This window comes from Thunnus albacares, chromosome 13 (genome assembly GCF_914725855.1).
Source record: "Thunnus albacares chromosome 13, fThuAlb1.1, whole genome shotgun sequence".
Lineage (NCBI taxonomy): Eukaryota > Metazoa > Chordata > Actinopteri > Scombriformes > Scombridae > Thunnus > Thunnus albacares.
In genome coordinates, this window is record NC_058118.1 from 30495682 (window position 1) to 30520664 (window position 24983).

A 24983-nucleotide genomic window follows, 5' to 3' on the forward strand; every position below is an offset into this window, starting at 1 on the left:
TGTGTTGGAGAGAAGAGAGAAATAGGCTGGCAGGCAGAGTGTGAGCAGTAAAGAGAGAGGAGAGTCTCATCGATACAGTTGTTCTCTGACCGAGAGTCATTTAGACTTTTTCATCATCATCATCATCATCATCACCACCATCACCATCTTCATCCATGTCGGTTCTTCCTCTGCGGGTGAAAATGTTGCGGCAGGTCTGGAGGTTGAAGGGCATCTTCGTCCTCGTCTGCAGCCCGTTCATCCTGCTGCCGCTCGCAATCAGCACCTCGGTGAGACCAGTTTACTGTCCAGTTCAATTTTCCAGTTTACTGAGAATTGGACCATTTTAACATTTCAAGTTAGAGCTTTACTGAGCTTGACCAGTTAAACATTTTTTTTAAAGACTTACCAGTTTACTGACAAGTTCAATTTGCCTGTTTACTGGTTACTGCTTTAAGTTAGCATTTTAATGTGCCTGACCAGTTTAAATAACCAGTCTAATGAGAAGTTCAAGATAGCACTTTACTGAGCACTAACCAGTTTGAATGAACAACTGACAATAAGTTCAAGTGACCAGTTTACTGAGAACAAACCAGATTAAGTTTAAGCACTATACTGGGCATGGGCGGGTCAACTTACTGGTTTACAGAGTGATAACCAGTCTAACTATCCAGTTTACTGATCACTAAATGTTTCAAGTTAATGGTTTACTGAACTCTGACCAGTTTAGCTTACCAGTTTACAGAGTGATAACCAGTCTATTTAACCAATTTCATGATCACTGACCAGTTCAAGTTACTGGTTTATGAAAACTAACCTAAATAACAAGGGTACCAAACATTTACCAGTTTAGGTTACACGTTTACTGAGCACTAACCCGTTTAAATGACCAGTTAGTTAAAAGTTACCAGTTTACACACCAATGTCCTAAATTAGCTTCATTAATTAATTTGTGTCCAGTTTACCAGTGACTTACCAGTTAGACAACCACTTTTCTGTAAATTGTCAGTTAAACTTACCAGTTTACTAATGTATAACCAGTTAAATTACACACTTGACCAGTTAAATTAAACACCCTTCTTAAAGAAAATTCCAGTTAACTAAACCAGTTTATTGATATTTAACCAGTGAAATGAACCAGCCTGAATAACTGAATCATTTTGCAAATTAAACTAACCAGTAAAACTCAGCAATGGAAATTTGACTGACCAGTTAAATTAACCAGTTTACTGAGAACTCTTCTGGTTCTGGTTTCCCTCCTCAACATTTTTCAGACAGCTGACGTTAACTTGAATACAGATTTGACCTTCATCCTCTAAAATACGATGCTTTGATTGGTTTGATTACTGGTTAAAACTGCTCAGAGGAATCACTCATGCAACTATTGATTGATGATGATTGACAACACATCAAATCAATACTTTTTCTTTGGGTACATTTTACCACTAAAATGAAATTTTGGTTCAAGTTTAAATGCAGGACCGTTGTTTTCTGATTATGGTGGTGTAAAACCAAAATGAGCACGCTAACTATGAAGCTACAGCTAGCATCTGGTTAGCTTAGCACAAAGACTGGAAGGTAACACAATCCACCTACCAGCACCTCTAATGTTAACTAATTAACACGTTTTATTTCATCTTACAAAAACAGATAACAACATTATGTCCCAGTCATGAAGTCTGACATAATTTTTACACTTGATATTTTGTACCAACTAAATAAATGAGATGCTAATCGGTGAGCTTCAGAGGTGCTGGTAGGTGGATTTTGCTGCCTTTTTTTGGACAGAGCAAGGCTAGCTGCTTCCCCTTGTTTCCAGTCTTTGTGCTAAGCTAAACTAAGCTAACCAGCTGCTGGATTTAGCTTCACATTTAGTTTTAACTTTCCACCAGAAGGCAAATAAGTGTGTTTTCCAAAATGACGAATTATTATGCAAAAAGTGAGTTCTCAGAGTTAAAAGGTTCAATCTGAAATTCACCTGATTATAAAAACCATGTTTAAAAATGTGGTAGGATTTTGATTTTATATATTTAGAGTACATTAAGGGTGTCTTTACATTTTTACAAATAAAAGAGATGAGACTGTAAATCAGTTGTGATATCTAGGATGTCAAAAGTTTGAATCTCAATAACTCAAAACTCGGAGTGCAAATAAAACCTGATAATTCTGGCGTCGAGCTGCCTTTAGCTACTATAAGCTACATATCAGACCAAAAAAGGTGTATAAAGGTGTATAAAAGTTGCATAAAGCCAATTGTGTCTCCAGAGGGAACTGATGATGTCACTTGAGTCAGCGTCAGTTGAGGCTGAAGACTACAAATTTGAAAAGTAATAAAATCTGGAGGTGAAGTGAGGTTATCAGACTTCTGTAGTTTCTCATCTCTGCTAGAGGCTAACAGCTCCAGGCTACATTAGCTGCCACTAGCATAACACACCCCAATGTCAGAACAAACTGTCAGAGGTTGAGTTGCATTGTGGGTAATGTAGGCGCAAGGTTTTGACAAGGAAGATGAATGTGTGGAATAAAAAAGACGATATCTCTGGTTCTGCTGCATCAGTTTTTATCTTTTTTTCAACAGTTTGATGTGTTAAATAATTCTGAATTCAGATTTTCATTTGAAAGATCTAAGTTGTGTTTTTTAGAGCTGAAACAATTAGCGGATTAATCAATTAGATGTCTCATCTTCACACACTTCAAACTTCCATGTCAAAACCAAACTCAAAACCATGTAATGTGACATCTAAACCAAACTTTGCCTTCAGACACCACACCAAAGCCATCAAACACACAAACACTACAAAACAGCCATTGAACACTGGTGAGATCAATTCAAAACACTACTGTAAAAACCTGTTACTGTAATGAATAATGGTGCCCAGAACAACCTCTTTATAAAGACACAACACATGTATGAAGTTTCAAACATTTTAATTCCCCAATGTACTGTAGTAAAATAAACTGAAATTGAGTGAAAAAAGTAAATGTATTTATTAATTAAACCAATGAAAAGCCATTTTCTTATACATGCATGGGGTTTTAATGGTATAGTTGCACATCAGCCAACACAGTGGACTCTAGTGTGTCATCCCATATACAGCCACCCATTGGCCAGCCTTTGTAAGTGCAACACAAATTTCTCAAAACCAAGATGGCCGCCTGCCGGCCAGAAATGCTCATCAGCTCAGGAACATCTTGCCGGTCCTTCTATAGTAACAGACCCTTGCAGGTAAATAAAATTTTGTAACATCAAGTAACAATTAAGGAGTAATACAATTGTTAAAATTTCCAGGTATTGATTTTATGTTGGGAGAAAATGACATTTAATCATCTGTCCACTAAGTTGGAAAAACTCCTTGAAAAATGCGTGTTTAAAAAAAATCCTGACTGAGGTTTTAATAATTCATGCATGAAAGGGTTAAAGAAAGAAATCACATTTTTTTCTGCCTCAGGTCTTTGTGGATCCCCGTTATCCCTGTTATCTATCCTGAGCTTCTGATTGGTGGGTGAACAATTGTTTGTTAATTGGGTTCCAGCTGTGATGACTTGAGTTAATGATATGAACACCATCACTCTCTAAACGAGCACATGAGTGAAAACAGGGGAATAGTGTTGATAGTTATGGTGTAGATGGCGTTGTGGTTTGGGATGTTTAGTTATTAGGTCCAGTTGTAGTGTGTAAGCAATCAAGAAATTATTATTTTTTCATTTGGTCTATAAACTGTCCGAAAATTGTACCCCAGAGTCCAACGTGACTCCTTCTAGTGTTGTTTTGTCCAACCAACAGTCCAAAACTCCAAAATATTCAGTTTTCAATAATATAAAACTGAGAAAAGCAGCAAATCCTGATGTTGTCACGTGAATGTTTGGTGTTTTTGTGTGTGATAAATGACTTTCAGCACTAGTGCAGTGTATCGATCTGCAGCAGCTGGTTGTTTGGACATTAGCAGCTCAGTGCAGAACAGTCAGCAGGTTACATTCACAGCTTTCTGTCACTGATTGACAAACAGAGTCCAGACTGTATGAAAGTTCACTGTCATAAGTTACTGAGATGTTGTTTCTTTTAATATTCATTCACAACACTAAACACGTCAGTGTTAAAAGCAACTTTAGAGTCCTTTTTCACTTCCTGCTACACTGACAGCCACAATGTCAACTAAAAAAGTAAAGTTCAAAAGTATAAAAGAATTTCATGAATATTTTAGGGTTCAGATTCTGCTCCTAAAAGGTTTCTAGTAACGTTTCCCAGAAATTCAGACATCATGGAGACATCTCAGCAGGTGTGTGTGTGTGTGTGTGTAACTCTGTACAGGTTTAACTGAGAGTATCTTTGTCTTTACATGAATGAAGGTTATTAAAAACAGAGACGGTGTGTTTGGACAGAGTCTGATGTCAGTGGCCTCCCAGCAGCCTCTGGGGCTCAGCGAGTAATTTCACCTGAATGTCATGCAGTCCTCCCTACTTTCTCACAATTACATGTTTCCACATACGACTCTGCATGTCTGCAGAAATGTGCAACACCTGGAAACAAGACTTTATGGTTTGAGATGGAAAATGTGTCACATCTCATATAAGTTTTTTATAATCTGTTACCTGCACAGTTCAAGTGAGTTCACATGTTCAAAACTCTTCACACAGTCAACTTTACCAACACACAGCTGGACACAGCAGTTCATTTTACACACAAATGCAAATCCTTCCATCAGACATGAACACAACAATTCACATGTCAATCAGACACACTGAGATAAAAACACTAACAACAGGCAGCACATACAGATCTTTTTATGGCCGTCTGTCAAGTTACATCACTGTTATATTGTGTTTATGTAGTTTTAATGGTTGATAGTGTAGAAATGTGTATATTATTTATATGTAGTTTAATGGTTGATAGTGTATAAATGTGTATATAGTGTAAATACAGTCAGATGTGTAGCTCTCTATAGAACGTACTACAGTGTATCTACAGGAACGAGTCATAGAAATGCAGCAGCATCTTGTTTTTTGGTTGAATATAGATGTATTTCAGTATGAATACATGTTAGAGTTTGAACATAAACTGAAGAGTTTGGAAGTGAGGATGTAAACATGTCAAATGTTTTGTTGCTTGTTTGTGTTTGAAGTGAGAAAAGTATTGAGGACATTTGAAGACTGTAGTCACTGAACGCTTTCTGTGTGAAAACTACGCAAAGGTTGTTGTAGTTGAACAGTTTAGAGCTGCTGTTCTGCTTCTGGCTGTTGAGGTTCAAAAATATTCAGATGAAATTTATTTTCCATGAAATGGCACCAAAAAACTGAAATATTCTGGTGCAGTGCAAGTTTATGTCTAAAGTCTGGAAAAGAAGATGGATTATTTAATTAATGTTTACTCTTTTTTATCAGTGATTTATGCATTTTGTTGTTCATAGTAAACGTCTGAACATTTGAAGGTTGAAGACAAGGTTACAGGTGTAAGAAGTAACAGATAAATTCATAGGAAGCGATGGGAGTTCAGGTATCTGGGTGCTGAGCAGGAAGCCAGTGGAGAGTTACAAAACGTGGAGAGACATGAGTTATTTGTGGCTGGTTGAAGACCAGACGTGCAGCTGCATTTTGAAGCATCTGCAGAGGTTTTACTGTACATATTGTCAAGGTGAGAGATGACCACTGCCTTTAAAATGACTGAGTGACGCTCAGTTACAGGGAACATATTATGATTTTTGTGTTTTTCTGTTACTTCTTTCCTGAAGTACTGATGTCGGATGCTAAACATGGTCAGAGGTCCAAAACTTGAGGTGAACGTATGTAAAAATGCTGCCTGCAAGTCAAAGATCAGGGCTTAAACCTGCGCTGAACGCTTCGTTTGCGACAGTTTTTTCTGCCTTGCTGATGAGCTGAAGTTGGCTCATCGCACATACTCATAAACATGCGTCCATTCTTTAGCTTTGGTTGCTAAGGTGGTTGCTAAGGTGTTTCCATGTGTTGTTCACGTTGTCCAACATGTACGGATGGATTTGAGAAGTTGACATTTGGAGTAAAGAAGGAGAAAAAGAAGTGAAATCCTGCTACTATAGTTTGTTTACGTAGCCTCGGGAGCCGGAGGAAGCTTCCTGAAGCTGACCAATCAGAACAGAGTGGGCTCATCAGGAGGCGGGGCCTTAAAGAGACAGGAGCTAAAACGGCCTGTTTCAGACAGAGGCTGAACTGAGGGGCTGCATAAAGGACCAGTAGAAGATAAATAAAGAGTTTTTAACTGGACTTTTAACTGGATTCCTTTCAGACTTTGTTAGAGACACTTCACCCAAGTTGAAAAAAATCTGATCAGAGCTTGAATTTCCTTAAATTTTAGATCCTTGTGTGATCGAGCTTCAGATTATATTCTCTAAACCTGAATGCAAAATGAAGTGAGCCTTGTTTTAATACTGGTTCAACTATGTAAAGCACTTTGTAACTTTAAAAAGCACTGTACAAAATAAGTTTATTATTAATATTATTATTTATTGTTACAATAAGTAATTTCATTTTCTTCAGCAGCTTCACAGCCGGAATCTGGAGTCCAGCGAAATGAACGATCATAAACCTTCAGATTATCAGACGTGTTGTCAATCTGACAGACATCTGACAGACGTACACGTGAGATTTTAACCGTCAGAGCTCACAGCACGAGTCTGCATCAACACCTCTCCCATTTTCTACAAAAACAGCTTTTGTTTTTGCAGTGTTAGATATTATATTACAGGGCTGTGGTCTTTATCTTTTCTAGTATTTTGACTGACAGACACCAAGAAGGAACTTAATGTTGGTAAAAACCCTTTTACACTTTAAAAGCTCCTTAAACTGTTTATATTCATATTAAAGTATGAGCATCATTTAATCACCAACTTTAAAGGGCAAAACAGCAGAATTTTAATCTTTTACAGACCAAAGTGAAGCTCTAAATGTTCCTCAATCTGCTTTCACATTCATGATTAAAAACTTAACTTTATTTAGCAGCCTGTCAAATTAAAGGAAACTTGAGAGTTTATATTATGGAATGATTAAGACAGTTTAAAGCTTTTATTATAAGTTAATAACCTGGTTGATATTTATTTACCACCTTAAAAAATATTTTTAGCACTGATGTATGCAGACATGCTGCCACGTCATTAATGATTTCTGCATTTTGGGAAGTTTGATCCCAATTATTATTATTTCTATTTTTCTTTTCAGTAAAAAATGGAGCAATAACAGCTCTACTTGGTGTGAAGATTTACAGGTTTTCTTCATCTGTATTTCTATCTGTGTCATGAGTAAGTTTGGATCTAAGATATTGTTCAAATATGAACTGAAATGTTAATGTTTCTGTGTGTGTGTATGTGTGTGTGTATGTGTGTGTGTGTGTAGGAGGCGGCCTGTGCTTATGTCATAGCCCTCATGGCGGTGTATTGGTGCACTGAGGTGTTGCCACTGGCGGTGACGGCACTGCTGCCGACCATCCTGTTCCCCGTCCTCGGCATCATGGAGTCCAAAGATGTGAGACACTCAAAAATACACACAAACACTCTGTACAACTAGTACTACAACTTCTTCCGATTTAAAAACTAAGTTAGGACTTCAAAAAAAAAAGTCAGCTGGCCAATCAGAACAGAGTGGGCTCATCAGGAGGCGGGGCCTTAAAGAGACAGGAAGCTAAAACGGCCTGTTTCAGACAGAGGCTGAACTGAGGGGCTGCATAAAGGACCAGTAGGTTTTTAACTGGAAATCATGCAAAGATATTCCAGTAGAGCCCCAGAATATAAATATAGAGGCTGGAAATATGCAGAACACGTGTCTTTAATAAGTCAAGTGGAACAATAGAAACAAGCTGAAACATAATTTAAGCCATGAAGTCTTCACATTATTTTATTAAATTGTTTGTGTGTGTGTGTTGTTGTTCAGGTGTGTATGCAGTACCTGAAGGACACTAACATGCTGTTTGTAGGCGGGCTGATGGTGGCCGTGGCCGTGGAGCACTGGAACCTCCACAAACGCATCGCGCTCCGAGTGCTGCTGATGGTCGGAGTCCGACCCGCCCTGTGAGTCACCTGGTCTCTATAAACCTGCTCTAATTAATGCTCTAACCCTCGTTAGTGTGAAAGGTCAAGCAGTTAAATTAACCTTTGAGGAAGACATTAGTGTTGACCAGCAGCAGTCATCAGATGAAAATGTTTTTGTAAATTACAAATAAACAGAAACTATAATGAAATGAAATGTCAAATATTTTTCATCATACTTTTCATCAAACACTTATGCAGGTCATTGAATGCAACTTTGCAAAAAATAGTAATTGTAATTAGTAATTCTGTCAATCTTTCACCTCTTTAATCATTTTGTTTTTGTTCTGGGATGAAGACTGTTATACTGTTTGTCATAGTTCTTGTTTTCATATTTTACATTTTTAGTTTGTTTTCGTAGCAGAAAAGGTCATCAACTCATATTTTTCATTTTAGTTTTCTTTGACAAGATTAAAACAGTTTCACATTTGCTCCCCAGACGACGTGTCCGCTGTGTGCTGCAAGCATTATTTGACACGTGTAGAATGATGAGATGCTACAGTGTGTGACAAGGAGAGAAATGTGCGAATGCCTTTCTATAAGATGTGCACTGATTTGGCTTCTCTGAGAATTTGAGAGAAATTATTTCGCTGTAAAGTCAAAGAAAAACAAACAAAACTCGCCTTCGTTTTCAGCAGTGACAAGATAATAATGGATTTCATTCATTTTACTTTAAAGCTGCAGTGCAGAACTTTTACATATGAATGAATGTCCGTTATTCAAGCAAAACGAGTTCACACAATGCTGATTAAGTCTATCATCACCAGATAAATCTCTCTGTATTTCACAGTATACAGAGATTTTAATCTGGTGTCAGGTTTGACATTCTCACGCTGGCTGGATGAAAGCATACTGAGCATGCGCACCAGAGACTTACGCCAGCCAATCCAACTAACTTACGGTTAGCTCTCTGCTAACTAGAATGGGGATAAAATAATGTAATTGGGGTCTAGACTTTCTGAATGTTATTGGATCAAATTGTGATAGTGAAACAAGTCATTTTGCAGGGGTTGTGTGATGCTCAAAACAATTTATCCATCGTTTTAGAAAACTACAGCGGAGCCCATGACGTTAGCATGTGTCAGCAGTGTTTTTGTAATTACTGTCACTGCCAGAGGGGGGAGACAAAAGTCCTGCACTCCAGCTTCAATAATCAATTGTAAAATTAAATGAAAATAATTAAATGAGTAAGGTCTCCATGTACAAGCAATGTTAACATCCCCTCTAGACATGTTAAGACATATAAAAATACTGCTTTGAATAATATTAAGTGTCTGATACAGTTTTTCCACAAAAAAGTTCAGTTAAGTTTAGATCTACTCTCTCCGCCTCACTGAAAAATCCATCAAAGCATCATCGTGTTTTCACCTCCCCCTCTGTTGAACAGGTTGATGTTGGGGTTCATGGGAGTGACGGCCTTCCTGTCCATGTGGATCAGCAACACGGCGACCACCGCCATGATGGTTCCTATAGTCCAGGCCGTCTTGGATCAGATCCAAGGCAAAGTAGACCCCGATAACTCCTCCAAGAACCACAGCAGGAGTGAAGTTTTACAGAAGGAGCATCAGGAGAAAACTATCAGCATCCTGCAAACCGCTGCTTCCAACATCCCGGAGAATCCTGGTATGACAGTCGACAAATCACGAAGCGTAACTACGATCGTCTCCTAACCTTAACCCTGTGGTTATTATTGTAGCCATGATGACAAAGTTGGCCTAATTTTAAGGAAGTAGTAACTAACCCACACCACATGTTTCTCTAACAAAGTGATCATTTTAACCCAAACCATCGTCTTGAAACCTAGCCAGACCTGAACCACAGCGTTGTCACGTCATAAAACATCATTATTGTTTAACAGTGATGTGTGACGGTTTTGGAAAGCATAGACAACTGATGATCTGCTGATTACTGCCAATAGAGAGATTAGGAAACACTCCTATGTGTCGCTCTGGAGTTTTCATGGTCAAACCAAGTATTTGCTCATTTAATTTGGAGGACTTGTTGCTTTAATCAGAGAGGAGAAACATAAGTATGTGGGGGTCTTGCTGAAGACTTGCAAATAACGTTTTTTATCAACCATAACCATATTCTTTCGCTAACCTTAACCATACCTTAGTATATTTAACTTCTTCCCCTCCACAAACACCTAAAATGACATAACCAAATTAAAATGGCTGCAGCTCCTGGACCACAGTGACTATCTGCATAAATAAGGTCTTGCCAGAAAGGAAACTTCATAAACACTCTTCATAAACACTCTAGGTCATACAGACACAGAGCTGAAGGTAAAAATTCAAGAAAGTGAAGAAAGACAAAAGAGAGCTTTCAAACCTCTACACGCCTTGCCGAAAGTAAAGTTGGCGTTATTGTCCAATTGTTTCAGAAAGTTTCATCTCCCACGCTCTGATGTTTGGAAGGTGTTTAATGATCTGACAAGCACTTTGTTTGAAGCACACCAAGGCCGTAAATAATAGGTTTAAAAGTCTAAATGGGGCTGATTTTCCATTTTGTTTGCTGTGTGTTTGCTCCCAGCTGTGAACGGGGAAACTTTGACACAAGGTGGCTCAGAGAAAACCAGCAACAACCTACAAGACAACATGTCGTCTGAACAGAAAGAGGCATCAGAGGATCGGATGGACAGGCAGGAGAACATCAAACCAACACCACAAGACAAACCTCCATCAGACCGCGCCGACAGCAGGACAGGTGAGCCACCAGCAGAGATAATAATCTACATCTTTACAGACCAACAAATCAACTCTCAGATTGATTTCTTTCCTTCCAAGCAGCCACTGGTTTGAGTTCATCTTAGTTTTGAGTTCCACTGAATTAGATCCAACTTTCTTGTGAAAATCCACAGAAAAAGTCCACAGAGGAGGGAATTATAGGATTTATTTGAATATCACAAAAACACGACTGTTGATTCTCATCCACAGTTACATTTAAGCAGGGGCGCCGGATTCATTTCAGAATTGCCAGACAGTGTGTGTGTTAGTGTGTGTAGCGGTAGACCTCACTAAACTTTTGCAGAGTAACTATAGCATGCTTGCACCACAGGGTGGCGGTATAATTCCAAACACAAAGCAGCTAACTAGTGCTTGTGAGATTAGATACAACCCAAAACTACTAGTTTACAGGATAGTAACACTTCTGCAGCTGAGTAACAGCAAGCAGGCAACAGGAATGTTAATGTTGTCCTTGTGCTGTAAGCAGCCATGGCCCAAATCCATATTTAATGATAAGTCAGGAAAAAACATTAGTTTACTACTGCTTCAACTTCGCAAATTATCAACAAGCCATGCTTTTGTTCTTCCCATTTTATGTTTGCCTGCTTTCTTTTACCTTATGTCTTACCCGTACCCTTGCATTTCAGCCTGATACTTGCCTTTACTTGAGTATTTCCATGTGATGCTACTTTATACTTCCACTTCATTACATTTATTTGACAGCTTTAGTTACTTTTAGGATGAAAATTTGACACAATGGATAATATAACAAGCTTTTAAAATACAACACATTGTTAAAGATGAAACCAGTGATTTCCAACCTTTTTGTCTTTTGACGTCTTACAAAAAGCAGTGTGTAGTCGGGGTCACATTTCACATGTCTATGAGTTGTTAACAGCTCCACCAAATAGTGATTTTTCCCTCTAAACTTCTCACATGCTTTCATTTCAATAAATGTTCAAATGATCCAATATTTCAGCAAAAATCAAAGATTAGAGAAAAAGTCCAAAAACTGAAAACAGATTTGTGTATCAGAACTTTGTTTTTTCTTCTTTCCTCTCCCATTAATCATCTCACCACCCCTCAGATTTATCTGCTGACCCTTTGGAGGGGCCTGACCCCTAGGTTGAGAACCACTGGACTAAACTAGCTAACTGTATATAAAGTAGTGTAAACTAGCTCCACCTCCAGCAGCTACAACAGTAACATGCTGCTCTAACACTGATGCTTCACTATTAATAATCTAACCATGAGGAAAATGTTGAGAATTTGATTTTTAAGCTATAAACTGTTTCAGTGGTCGTGGAGAGCGTCTGCTGTCCGCTGGAGTTGGAGGAGCTGAGTGACGTGGAGGAGGACAGGATGAAGATGAGCAAAGGCCTCCTGCTGTGTGTGTGCTACGCAGCCAGCATCGGCGGCATCGCTACTCTGACAGGAACCGGACCAAACCTGGTTCTGATCGGACAGATGAGCCAGTAAGCACAGACGTTCTCCTCAGACTGACACAGTAACAACATCCAAGTCATGTACAGTTTTATTAGTTGATCACTCCATTCTGTGAATCCACCTTGAGGAGTGGGTAGGTGTTAGTGGCAGAGGTCTGGATTGGTTTAAGTCTTACCTCAAAGATAAGACTTTTTATGTTGGTTGTGGCGAGTACAGGTCCTCTAGTTCAAAGCTGCATTGTGGGGTTCCTCAGAGCTCATTGCTCGGCCCAGTCCTCTTTTCAATTGATACGGTACCTCTAGGACATCTTTTAAGAGCGCACAACATCAGTTTCCACCTTTATGCAGACGATACCCGAATTTATCTCAGCTGCAACCCCAACTAATTTAATAAGAATTTAAACTTCCTGGAGGTCAACCAAAAATTGATAGCTGCTAATTTTTTTTACAGTTAAACCCTCAACACACTGAGATCCTTTTAATTGGTGCTGATGTTGCTAACCCTAAAATCACAGAGAAACTTGGTTCTTATTCCCACCGAATCACTCGGCAATGCAGAAATCTTGGGGTTTTATTTGACAGCAACCTCAGTTTTATTAGTCATATCAGTTTAACTGTGTAGTCCTGTTTCTATCAGTTTAGGAGAATCTCAAAGATTACACTATTCCTATCTGCCATAAACATGGAAACTGTTATTCATGTCTTCATTTCATGGCGACTTGATTATTGTAACCCAATTATAGCAACAAAAAATTAAAAAAAAATAAAACTCCAATTAGTGGGACATGATGTTGGGAGGAATTTGATTTGAACATTGAAAAGAGGGCACATCATAATGAATCTCAGCTCTGTGCTGCTAAAAGTTGAAGATTGATTGATGGGTGGATGTTATGATATTATTGGTTGGTTCAAGCCATTTTTTTCATTTTTTACAGACTGTCCTTCTTGTGTTCTTTTCCAATATCTTCCTACGCTTGTGTTTTTGTTTTATTGTAATCTTTAAGTGTGTCTTTACTTTGTTCTATAGTGTGTTTTGTTTTTATTCTTTTACCAGTCCATACTTATTTCACTCTGTTCATTGTTTGTTTGTTTATTATTATTATTATTATTATTATTATTATTATTATTATATACATCAACCTACAATCTCGCTGCCAATCAACACATGAATAGCTACAGTCCTTTCAAACACAAGCGCATCAACATTTGGTTGTTTCTTGTTCTGTGAAGAGTTCAGTGAATAGTTGCTTGAATCAGTCTTGATCATCACAGCAGTGTGTCTTAGTTTTACATGGATCTCTTCTTAGGAAATTAAACTCATCCTTGGCGTCTTCTCGTCTCGCAGACTCTTCCCTCAGAACGGCGATGTGATCAACTTTGCGTCCTGGTTTGCGTTCGCCTTCCCCACCATGGTGCTGATGCTGATGCTGGCCTGGTTCTGGCTGCAGTTCCTCTACATCGGCTGCAAGTGAGTCGAAATATTTTTGTTTATCGATTAATCAGTTAAGTCGTTTTTTTGAGCAAAGATACCAAGACTCACTGATTCCAGCTTTTCAAACTGCCCAGCAGAGAATGAGGTAATGTAATGTTTTTGTGGAAAATAACATTAAACACAAATTATCAGTGTTTTATATACATCTTAAAATATGTCTAGAGACGATCTTTAAGTCTTGTATGATGGCAAACTGAATATCTTTCTGTTCAAGACTGTTGGTCGAACAAAATAAGATATTTGAAGACATCTCCGTGGATTCTAGGAAATTGGAATTTTTGTGACTTTTCTCCCTATCTTCTGACTTTTCTGACATTTTATCGATCAATCAATCAGGAAAATACTCTGCAGAGTCCTTGCTGTACTAGTCACTTCATCAAAACACCTGATTTCACTTTGACCTTCCCATGTTTGAGTCAAGGTGAAGTTACGCATTCTCACAAGTCACTCATTACTCTGTGATGTGTAGAAGAAGCCACAATGTTTATCCAGAAAACACATTAAAGACAAAAAACTGTGCATTAGAAGTGAAGTACTTGTACATTAAATGTTCGAAGACCTTCATTTTGTCTTTTATTTACTGTTTGGTTGCAGCCTGCGGCGGACGTGGGGTTGCGGGACGGCTCAGTCGGAGAAGGAGCGCGCAGCGTACGAAGTGATCAGGGATGAGCACCGCCGTCTGGGACCCATGAGTTACGGAGAGTTCAGCGTCCTGGCACTCTTCATCCTCATGGTGGCGCTGTGGTTCACACGAGACCCGCGCTTCATGGACGGATGGGCCACACACGTCTTCAACGCCAAGGCCGAGTGAGTACCAACAAACTGCTTAAATTAAACCATGTGAGAAGTTTAGTGATATAATGTCTCTTTTGAGGAACTGCTAACAACTCATAGACATCTGAAATAAGGAACTGGTCTAGTATTGAGCGAGAGTGCTTCAGCCGTCAGACACACAACGGGCTGCAATGTAATCCTTGAGGGTAATCGTGCCTGTCAAAGTACAACACATCCACTAAAAGTGCTTGTTTTTGCCACTGACAGGCTCAGATTATTCTAACTGTCTGACAACAAAAGTAAACACACTCTGTAGCAGCATTATGGCTAATTACATAGGGATCTGTATCCAGGGTAGCTTGGCAGCTAACGGAATCACCCACACATTCATCTGCACACATCGGTTTGTTTACATGTATGAAGTTGACTTTCACCGTGGTTAGACTGTAAGGAAACTAAAAAGTTAGCTATAATGCTGCTACAGGTGGCTAGTTCCTGTGTTTATTTCATTGTCAGACACTTAGAATAATCTGAGCCAGCAGTAGCAAAAACAATAACTTTTAGTGGATGTATTTTGATGGGTACAATTGCTCCTAAGGATTACATTGCAGCCCGTTTCGTGGCTGCCAGCTGAAGCGATCTCGCTCAATACTGGACCAGTTTCAAAAATGTTGGTCCCCATTAGTCTCTTAGACCCAAAATGAATGGAAAATAGGGCCCAGGTTGAACAATACTGGAATCTCCCTTTAAACGTCACTGAAGAGATGAAAACATCAGATCTGTGTGGAGCGATGAGGAGACTGTAACCTTCCTCACATGAATACATGAAACCGAAATGTCATATTTCCATCGTGTTTTCCACATGGTTTTCCATTGTTTGAGCTTTGACTGCCGCTCTTTTAATGACGTCATCTCGTTGTGTCCTCTTCTTCTCGCAAAAGTTTAATGGCACCAACTGGAGAATTAGCGCCATCTGCTGGTTTACCTGCTAATATTCACATGACAAGAGTGGATGGAAACAAACATTGATGCAATATTCTTGAAAATTTGGTTAATTTTTTCACTAAATTAGGATAGAAACCTGGCTTATGTAAATGTCAGAAAAACACCTCGGAGAAACAGAGAAGTTGAAATCAGAAATCATTTCGCATTCCTGCTTTTTTCTGTCGTGGGTCAGAAATGTTGGACCAGATCGAGTGAGGACATGGTCCAACAGGTTGAAAAATACCAGAATTTCCCTTTAAGTCACATGCTGCATGCACGTCATCATTTATGCAGTAAAGTCTGTTTACATTTGCTTTTTATCTACACAACTATTTTTACACCTCAGACAAATATTCTGAGGTTTCTTCACATTTTCAACATTTCTACTAAGGAAATCCCAGAATTTCCCTTAAAGTCACATGCTGCATGTACGTCATCATTTATTCAGTAAGTCTGTTTGCATTTGCTCTCTTATCCACACAGCTACTATTACACCACAGACTAATACCCCGAGATTTCTTCACATTTTCAGCATTTCCACTCAGGTTTTTTTATGCACAAATTGAAAATACAAATAAAAACATGTGGATGGAAACGCACATATTGGTAACACCTGATATGAATATGTTTCCTCTGTGTTTTTTCATATCTACAGTCTGGACTGCAGTGTAGCTTCAGTCAGTGAAGCAAATGATCCTGAAACTCGCCTTTAACAGAAACGCTGCTGTGAATACATTCTTCACATTTCTCAGTGTGTGTGTGTGTGTGTGTGTGTGTTTTCAGCACTGGTCCTGCATTAATGTAAAGTGGAAAAAGAAAAAGTTCAGAGGAGTGAACGAGCCCAAACTGTTCTTTAATGCAGACCTTGCCTCGGGGCAAAATCCCTGAACGAATGAAGAACAAACACAGGAAGCGTGTTCTGGGTACAAACATTAAACTTTAGTGTCACGTCAACAGCTGCTGCTCTGACCTGTGGTACTCTGCTGCACATTGTGGCTGCATGAAGCGACGTCACCTGCACGCTTCATCTGGCTGCAGGTCACAGAGACGGCCATCGCTCTGACTTTTCACCTATTAGGACATGATAACGCATAACATGAAGATATACTGTATCAAAACCTTTTATATAAGTCTTTACACAAGAGCAGTTTCAGTGAAAATCAGGTTTTTGTGCTTTTTTTTATCATTATTTAACCAAAAAAAAACTTTTTCAAACTTTTCTAGAAATAGGCTGAATTTAGTGGATTCAATTTCTGTTATAAAAGTGTTTTTAAGTGGTAAATAGAGGCTAAAACCCACCTGACAAACATTTTTAATTTATTTTATTTTCCTTTCTACCTGGATTAATGAACAGGTTCTGTTTTCTTGTGAATGTTAAAATAAAACTACAGAAACGGCCTCCGACTCTGATCAGATAATCAGGTTTGTTTAGTTTCTCTCTGCAGTCAACCAGGAGAGTGAATTCATGTGGAAAGTGTTTACGTGCGCATTAATATTCAGATTATAAATGTGGTCTCCACGTGCTTCAGTCTGGATTAAAATAACAGTAACCAGCTGCTTGTTGTAAGATTAAAATCAAATTAAACACAATAAAAGAGAATAATAAGATCAAAAAAAAAGATCATTGTAATAATCTATTATCTGATTTCAGCTGGTATGTAGTATATGGAGTTTTTCATAGTAATTATGACTTTTATGACACTTTTAAACTGTTGAGAAGTTTAACTGGGTAGAAATATGTAAAACAGGCAGATATGACAGTTACTCAAAGTGCTTTACATAAAACATAACATAATAGTATAAAAGACCCATAAAAAAGAGGTAAAATAGAGTAAGACTGATAAAAATGGGAGAATAAAAATTTCAGAGTAGTGTGAGATATGAATAAATAGTCCAAAATGTAATTAATAAAAGTCTTGAGAGTTGCAGCAGACCAGCAGTTTGTTCAGATATGTGGAGCATAAAAACTGAACGCTGCTCCTCCATGTTTGTTTTTGACTCTGTGGACAGAAAGCAGACCTGATCCAGATCCACCTGAGAGGCTTCATAACTCAACTGTCAAAAAATGCCAAAACCTTGACGATCAGCTCGTTCTCCATTTCAGTCAAAGTTTTTCACATAATGGAATCAAAACATGTACGATTGTCTCTTGTCTTTATTGTCGCTCACGTTGCATCGTTATATGCGAAAACTTTTTGCATTAAGTTGAGCCTTTCTAGAGTCGCCGGGCGCCTTTTGAGAGTACATCTACACTGCACTGCCTCATTTTTAAAACACTGTTTTTGTTTCTGTCAGACAGACGTAACCTTTTACCTGCTTGTCCCTGCAACGTTACCGCTTTCATTCACAACACGGCCGTACCGACATTTTCCCTGAAATGTTATCAGGCCTTTAGCTGGGAAATGGTTGTACAGATTTCCCTGAATATTGATCCCTGCTCGCATTCACACATGACCCCGTGCAGGAAATGTTCCTGAACATTTCAGGGTGTGAAAAGGGGTTTAACAGTGTTTCCTTCAATAACAGCAGGCTGGGTGGAGGGGAGGGTCACCTTGGACATGCAGTTTGTGCAAACAGATGATTTCGACATGTTGACCTGATTACAGAGGTTGGTAGTGACACGTCATCTGGAATCACACGGATAAATGAGGACACAGAGATGTCCTGGAAGAACCGTCAGCAGAGAAATGAAATTTAAAAAGTCTTTACATGAAATCTAATACTTTCTCCTTCATCATTAAAAATTACTTCATGCAGGGGATGAGGACAGATTAGGGTTGTTCCATTATCAATTAATCTGTTGATTATTTTTTTGACTGAATGATTCATAGTTTTGTCTGTAAAATGTCAGAAAATGAAAGTGTCCATCACAGTTTCCATGAGTCTGAAGTGACTTCTTCAAATGTCTTTTTTTGACCCACCAACAGTCCAAAACCCAGAAAATAAGAAAATAAGAAAAGCAGAAAATCCTCACATTTGAGAAACTACTAAGAGTGAATAGTTTGGCGTTTTTGCTTTCAAAATGTCTGTAAATGAACTTATTGATTAATGACCTTATTGTTTTAGCTCTAGACTTGACTTTTTTGACATTCAGGCCAAATTGAGTTCAAATTTCAGCTTCCTCTGTTCATTCTGATGAGCTTTTGAATGAATAATTGTAAATTCACAGCAGAATTTTTCAGATTTTTTTTGTGTATTAAGAAAAACAGAAGGAAGTTTTATTTCATGGAAAAGCACATTTGCAATGCTGAAACTCTTACACATGGCATCATATCCTTTGTGAAGCATAATTGTTGATTAAAATCTGATTTCTTTTACATTTTGAAAATCAGTTTGGTGACTGCAGGTAAAAATTCTGCTGAACAGAGCCAAAACTTTTTTTGAATGAAAGCTCTCGAAAGGTTACAAACACACAAAGTGCACAGAAGGTGGATCTGGAAATGTCCCAGTACCTTTGGCCATTTGTGTATGCAAATACAAATATGTTGTGGTGAAATCCCCATTCATGAACTGAACCGCTGGTGTTGCACCATGTGACTGTGGAGATTTTGGCCGCAGATCTCAGTAAATAATGTGTAAATACTTGAAGTTTAAACATGATGAGGAACAGGAAGTGAAGTTGAATAGTAAGGTGATGTTTTACTTTGAAAATTACTTAAAGATCACCTCCAGGCATGTTTAAGATATGTTTCAGTAAGCAGAAGGTGAGAACATCTTTGAACAGTAAAAACGTTTTTGGACACAAAGAACATTTTGGAAAGTCAAAACTCTTTTGGATAATAAGAACATTTTGGAATGTAGGGACCATTAAGAAGGTTTTTGACATTTTTGGAGATTAAGAACTTTTTTGAAGAGTGAGAACATGTTTGAACAATGTGGGGACATTTTTGAAATTAAGAAATTTTTGACAGTAAGGACATTTTGGGAGCTAGAGACCATTAAGAAAATTTTTGAAATTTTTGGAAATTAGGAAATTTTTTGGACAATGTGGGCATTTTTGGAGAGTAAGATTGGAAAGTGTGGACAACTTTGGAAAGAAAGAACTTTTTTATAAAGTGAGGACACTTGGAAAATAGGGGACGTTTTGATTAGTAAAGTAAGAATATCTTTGGTAAATTTAAAAAAAACAATTAAAAGGACATTTTTGGAAAGTGAGACACTGTATATGGTAATGTTGCTTGGAAAATTACTAGTCCTCCAGACATGTTTTAGACATATAAAAAACTGTTTGGAATAATACTTTGTTGAGGATTTTTCCCCAAAAAGTTCAATTACTTCATTACAAAACCATTTTGAGAAAGAGGACTTTAAACGATTAACCAGTTATCAAAATAGTAGTTTTTTCTAATTTTCTGTCAGACTGCTTGTTGCAGCTCCACTCATGTGGAAAATGACCATTATACTGAATGTATCATGTGACACATTATAGTTCAGGTAACTTTATTCACCTTCAGACCTTTATCTGTTCTGTTTTCCTCTCTGCAGGTTCGTCACTGATGCGACCGTCTCTCTGTTTGTTGCTGTGTTGTTGTTTGTTCTTCCCTCTGAGCCGCCGCGATACCTCTGCTGCTGGAGGAGCTCTGATACAGGTAACATATACATACAGGTAACACATACATACAGGTAACACACTCAGGTAACACACATACATACAGGTAACACACTCAGGTAACACACATACATACAGGTAACACACATACATACAGGTAACACACTCAGGTAACACACGTACATACAGGTAACACATACATACAGGTAACACATACACACAGGTAACACACATATATACAGGTAACACACACACAGAGCAGTAGGATGACGTGGACTTGTGTGTGTGATTTAAATTTTGGGGGGGTCTTTGTCCAATCAGACTCCCAGGTGTCACGAAGCCCCGCCCCGCCCCTCCTCACCTGGCAGGTGACTCAGAAGAAGATGCCCTGGAATATCGTCCTGCTGCTGGGAGGAGGCTTCGCGCTGGCCAAGGGCAGCGAGGTGTGTGAGTTTTAAATCTTCAGGGAGAGATGACATTTTGGCAAACGAGAACTTTTTTTGAAAATATTTTTTGGGAAATATTTGTTTGTTTTGGAAATTTTTAGGCAGTAGGAACATTTTTTGAAACTAAGAACTTCTTTTGGAAACTTTTTGAGGATGGATTTGGAAAGTGGGGAAGATTTTTTGGAAAGAAAGAGCATTTTTGGACAGTAAGGACATTTTTACTTAGTACAGTAAGAATATCTTTAGTAATTAAGAATTTTTTGTAAAGTAATTTTTTCGGACATTAAGAATAATTTGGAAAGAAAGAAGATTGAACATTTTGGAAAGTTAACCTTTTCGTGAGTAAGAACATTTTTAGTAAGAAATAACATCTTTGAAAATGGGGACATTTTTGGGAAGTGGGGACATCGTTGTCTAGTAGAGAATATCTTTGGTATGTAACAATATCATTTTTAGTAAGAAAGGACATTAGTTGAGGATATTGTTTTGTGTGTGTGTGTGTTGTCAGGAGTCTGGTCTGTCCCGCTGGCTTGGCGCTCAGATGACGCCGCTGCACTCCATCCCTCCGTGGGCCATCGCCGTCATCCTCTGCCTCCTCATCGCCACCTTCACCGAGTGTGCCAGCAACGTTGCCACAGCAACACTCTTCCTGCCCATCCTGGCCTCCATGGTAACAAAACACACACAAACAAACAGTCTTAAAACACAATAAATGAGTCATGTGATCAGAAGTTTTCATGTCTTCCTCTGCAGAATCTGATTGGTGTATCTCGCCGCCAATCAACAAATCAATACTCATGTTCCTTATGAACAAAATGAGCTTTCATTTTTAGTAATCTCAAATCTCAAGTTTGGTTTTGTCCCTCTCTCCTGTTAATAATAATAATAATCTCCTGTAATAAGCGATCATATTCGACACCTTCAGGATTTTCAAACTACAATTGACCCAAATTCTGCATTTATAATATATGAACCATCATTATTACTGAATATTACTATTAACATTAAACATGTCTTCATTTTCAAATATCCCTGGTTATCCTGGAGTCAACTGAAATTAACGTTTTCATTTTCATTCTTTCAGTAAAGATTAAACACTTCATCAAATCTCACATTTTTCCCACAATTCAGTTCAGTTTGATTAAATTAAAATTTCCAACTTTTTCTTTATGGGAAATGATTAAAAGACATGCTATGCTGTATCGCACCTCAAAATCAGTGTGTTATTTTTCTGTGTGTCTCTATCCAGTCCCAGTCTATAAGCTTGAACCCTCTGTACGTGATGATCCCGTGTACCCTCAGTGCCTCCTTCGCCTTCATGCTGCCGGTGGCCACGCCCCCCAACGCCATCGTCTTCTCCTCCGGTTATCTCAAAGTGTCCGACATGGTGAGTCCCGCTTCCGTTAGGATGGGAAATGTTTGGGAATAAACCCCAACATTTCATCTCTGTTTACGAGAGGCTATCAGGATATTTAGACATCCTTAAACTGGAAGTCTCAACCGCTAAAAGAAGCTACAATCAGTGTTTTCTCAAAAAGTATTGATAAGGTTAAATGATATTTTACTGACTTAAACCCATTGGGAAATATTGCAACTTATTGAACTGTAGCTATATACTATTTTATTTGTGGCTTCATGTGTTGGTTTTCGTAGCAGTTCCAAATCAACTGCAACAATTGTTTGTTTTTTTAGCCTCTGTTAGCAGCACGGCTTTATGGACAGTGATGTTGGTCTGTTGGTCCATCAGTTTAGTTCAGACTGTAATATCTCAACAACTATTCGATAGATTGCAATTAAATTTTGTTAAGACATTCATGTTCTTCAGGGGGTGAATCCTGCTGACTTTTCATCTAGCGCCATCATCTGGTCAAAATTTAAATTTGTTCAAAACTTTGGTTTATGACCAAATATCTGCAAAACTAATGGCATTCCCATCAGCCTCAGCTGTACTTTGTGTTTAGTGCTAATTAGCAAATGTTAGCATGCTAACACGCTAAACCAACATGGTGAATATACCTGCTGAACATCAACATGCTAGCATTATCACTGTGAGCATGTTAGCATGCTGATGTTAGCATTTGGCTTAGCCTCACAGAGCTGCTAGCATGGCTGTTGACTCTTAGTCTTTATATTTGCTCAGTTTCTTGTTATAAGGAGAAACATTTGTCATTTTAACAAGAAACTTTTCATGCTATAACAGGATTTTTCTTGTTATTACTAAATGCCAAATTATTCAGTTTTTACAAGAAACATTTCGTTCTTGTCATAATAACGCATCATTTTATCATCATTTTATCTTCTTAATGTCACATTGTACATCACATCACAACATATATCATTAAAACTTTTTCTCATTATAACATAAGTTAGTAAGTTGTTATAATAAGAAACTATCATCATCTGTCTGTCATTAAAACGACAAGAACAAGATCACCATAACAGACAATACTGTAGCCTACATCAGTGAAAATGACTGGTTCATATGGCTATTTGGTAACAACATAAACATATAAAATATATATATATTTTATATATAAAGTGGAAAGTATATTGCTATAGCGGGAAGCAAATATTATGTTTTCATAGTGGTAGTAAACTCTGCTGTGCTACAAACTTAGAAAATGTCTTTTTAGTATTTTAGTGTATATACGCACTTTTATACAGTACATATGTATGGTCATCACTTTTGGGATTCTTCAGACCAACCCAGGAAATCACAGTAACCTCTGCTGTCTCTCCTCCTCCTCTGCACCCCCTGCAGGCTAAAACAGGCGTGGTGATGAACATCATCGGGATTGGCTGCATCAGTCTGGCCATCAACAGTTGGGGTCGCGTCATGTTCAGTCTGGATTCCTTCCCTTCATGGGCAAACACCACCGCACCTGTGTAGAAGCATCTCTGTTTTCTACAACCTGCTGCCAGATCTTATTTTTTTTGTCTGCATTTTCAGGCTTCATCACTCGACTCTGGATGGTGAAATTTCCCAGCAGGAGATATGTTTTTTTTATGTTTGTATACTGTACATCCTGCAGAATGTGACGGCTGGTTCTGAGCCACCAGAAGCATCAAGAACGTGTTTCCCAGAAGTTTTGTTGTGAAAACTTTACTTGTCTTTAGCAGAAACTTTGTTTTTTTTTAAAAATCCTGACAGAACAAATGTTTGCAGCGTCAACTGCTCAGAGGATTTGTGGTAACTTAAATCTCCAGCTGCAGTTAGAGGCGGACATGCTTAAATAAAAAAGTCCCAAATAATAACCCGAACAAGTACAAACAAAGGATGGTCCCTCACAAAGTCCAGGTATGAAAACAAAAAAAGGGGGGGTACTGCTGAAACCACTTCCTGTTTAACACTAATACTGATTTAATTCTCTAATTACTCCCAATTGTTTCTACTTTGCTGTTTTTTCGATCGATTTTAAGCTTTTGTCAGTGAAACTCATCATTTCCTGCAGGTGTTTTATAATATTAATTTCCACAGTTTTAACATTTGTTTATTAAGTTTAAACTTGCTTTAATTTTTTTTTTTTTTTTTGGCCACTTTGGGGCAGCAGAACAACCTGCGAACATCGCTCTTAAATATTATCGATAACGTGAGCAAAAGCTGCAGAGCTGCTCATATTTCTGCAGATGAAACCAACAAATGTTTGGTAATCGATTATCAAAATTGCTCAAATCTCAGTTTCACTTTTTAACACTTACTCTGCTTTCAGCGCTAATTAATTAATTACAACTTCGTCCACTTTGCCATTTTAACAATCTTTGTTATCTTCAATTTTATAGTCGATTTACGTGTTTTACTCATGTGTCAAACAAAATTGCTAATTGCTAAGGTATTTCACACTGAAACCTGCACACTGCGACTTTGTTCCCAAATCTTTTATTCTACATGTGAATAAAAATGTTTTGACTAAAAATAATCTTCCTCAAGAGTGAAAAGTAGTTCTGATATGTTATTCTGTCATGTCCATGTAGAATATCAGTGTGCGAGTATTTTTTTTCTCATTAATTTAGTTGATTATTTCCCAGGATGTTTATGCCTTCTGATGATCACATTAAAAGTTCACCAGGAGCTGCGAAACATCTGTCCAAGAAGTGCTGAGTATCATTGGCGGTAGTTCAACAATCATTTTAAAAAAGACAGCAAAGTAGAATCAGCGAAGAAGAATTAGCGAATAAAACAGTTTTGGGGTTACAAAAAAAAAAAGAAAGTATTTTCAGCAGAGTTGTGAGTATCTGTTGTTGTACTGATGGAATTAGTGCTGTGAAAATGTACATTAATCTGAATTTATACTAAATTTAACAGGACAGAATATAAACATTGGGAACGTTAGGGTTAGTTTGCATCAACAGCAAATTAATACAGGAGCAAATCAGGATATACAGAGGCTAAAACACGGAAAACTAGAAATAAAAGTCTGTTTCAACCAAGAAGCTTTACTTCAGTTGGGACAAATAAAGTCTAACATCTAATAATATAGTTTCTCCTTAAAGGACCAGTGTGTAGGATTTAGTGATATCTAGTGGTGAAGTTGCACATTGC

General features: G+C 38.0%; 1 protein-coding gene across 2 annotated transcripts; it reads left to right on the plus strand.

Annotated features, from left to right (window-relative positions):
• On the plus strand, nucleotides 1-24832 carry LOC122996130 (solute carrier family 13 member 5-like). Of its 2 annotated transcripts, none has more exons than XM_044371695.1 (13): nucleotides 1-269; nucleotides 7339-7467; nucleotides 7873-8009; nucleotides 9415-9650; nucleotides 10560-10733; nucleotides 12051-12228; nucleotides 13544-13666; nucleotides 14285-14497; nucleotides 19934-20037; nucleotides 20319-20440; nucleotides 20952-21113; nucleotides 21693-21830; nucleotides 23205-24832. In XM_044371695.1, the coding sequence occupies exons 1-13, from the start codon at nucleotides 156-158 to the stop codon at nucleotides 23331-23333; spliced, it is 1959 nt and encodes a 652-aa protein (XP_044227630.1). In that variant the 5' UTR covers nucleotides 1-155; the 3' UTR covers nucleotides 23334-24832. The 2 variants fall into 2 exon arrangements, with proteins under 2 accessions (XP_044227630.1, XP_044227632.1); XM_044371697.1 differs by lacking the exon at nucleotides 1-269 and adding an exon at nucleotides 3138-3205.
• The last annotated feature ends 151 nt before the right edge of the window (nucleotides 24833-24983 follow it).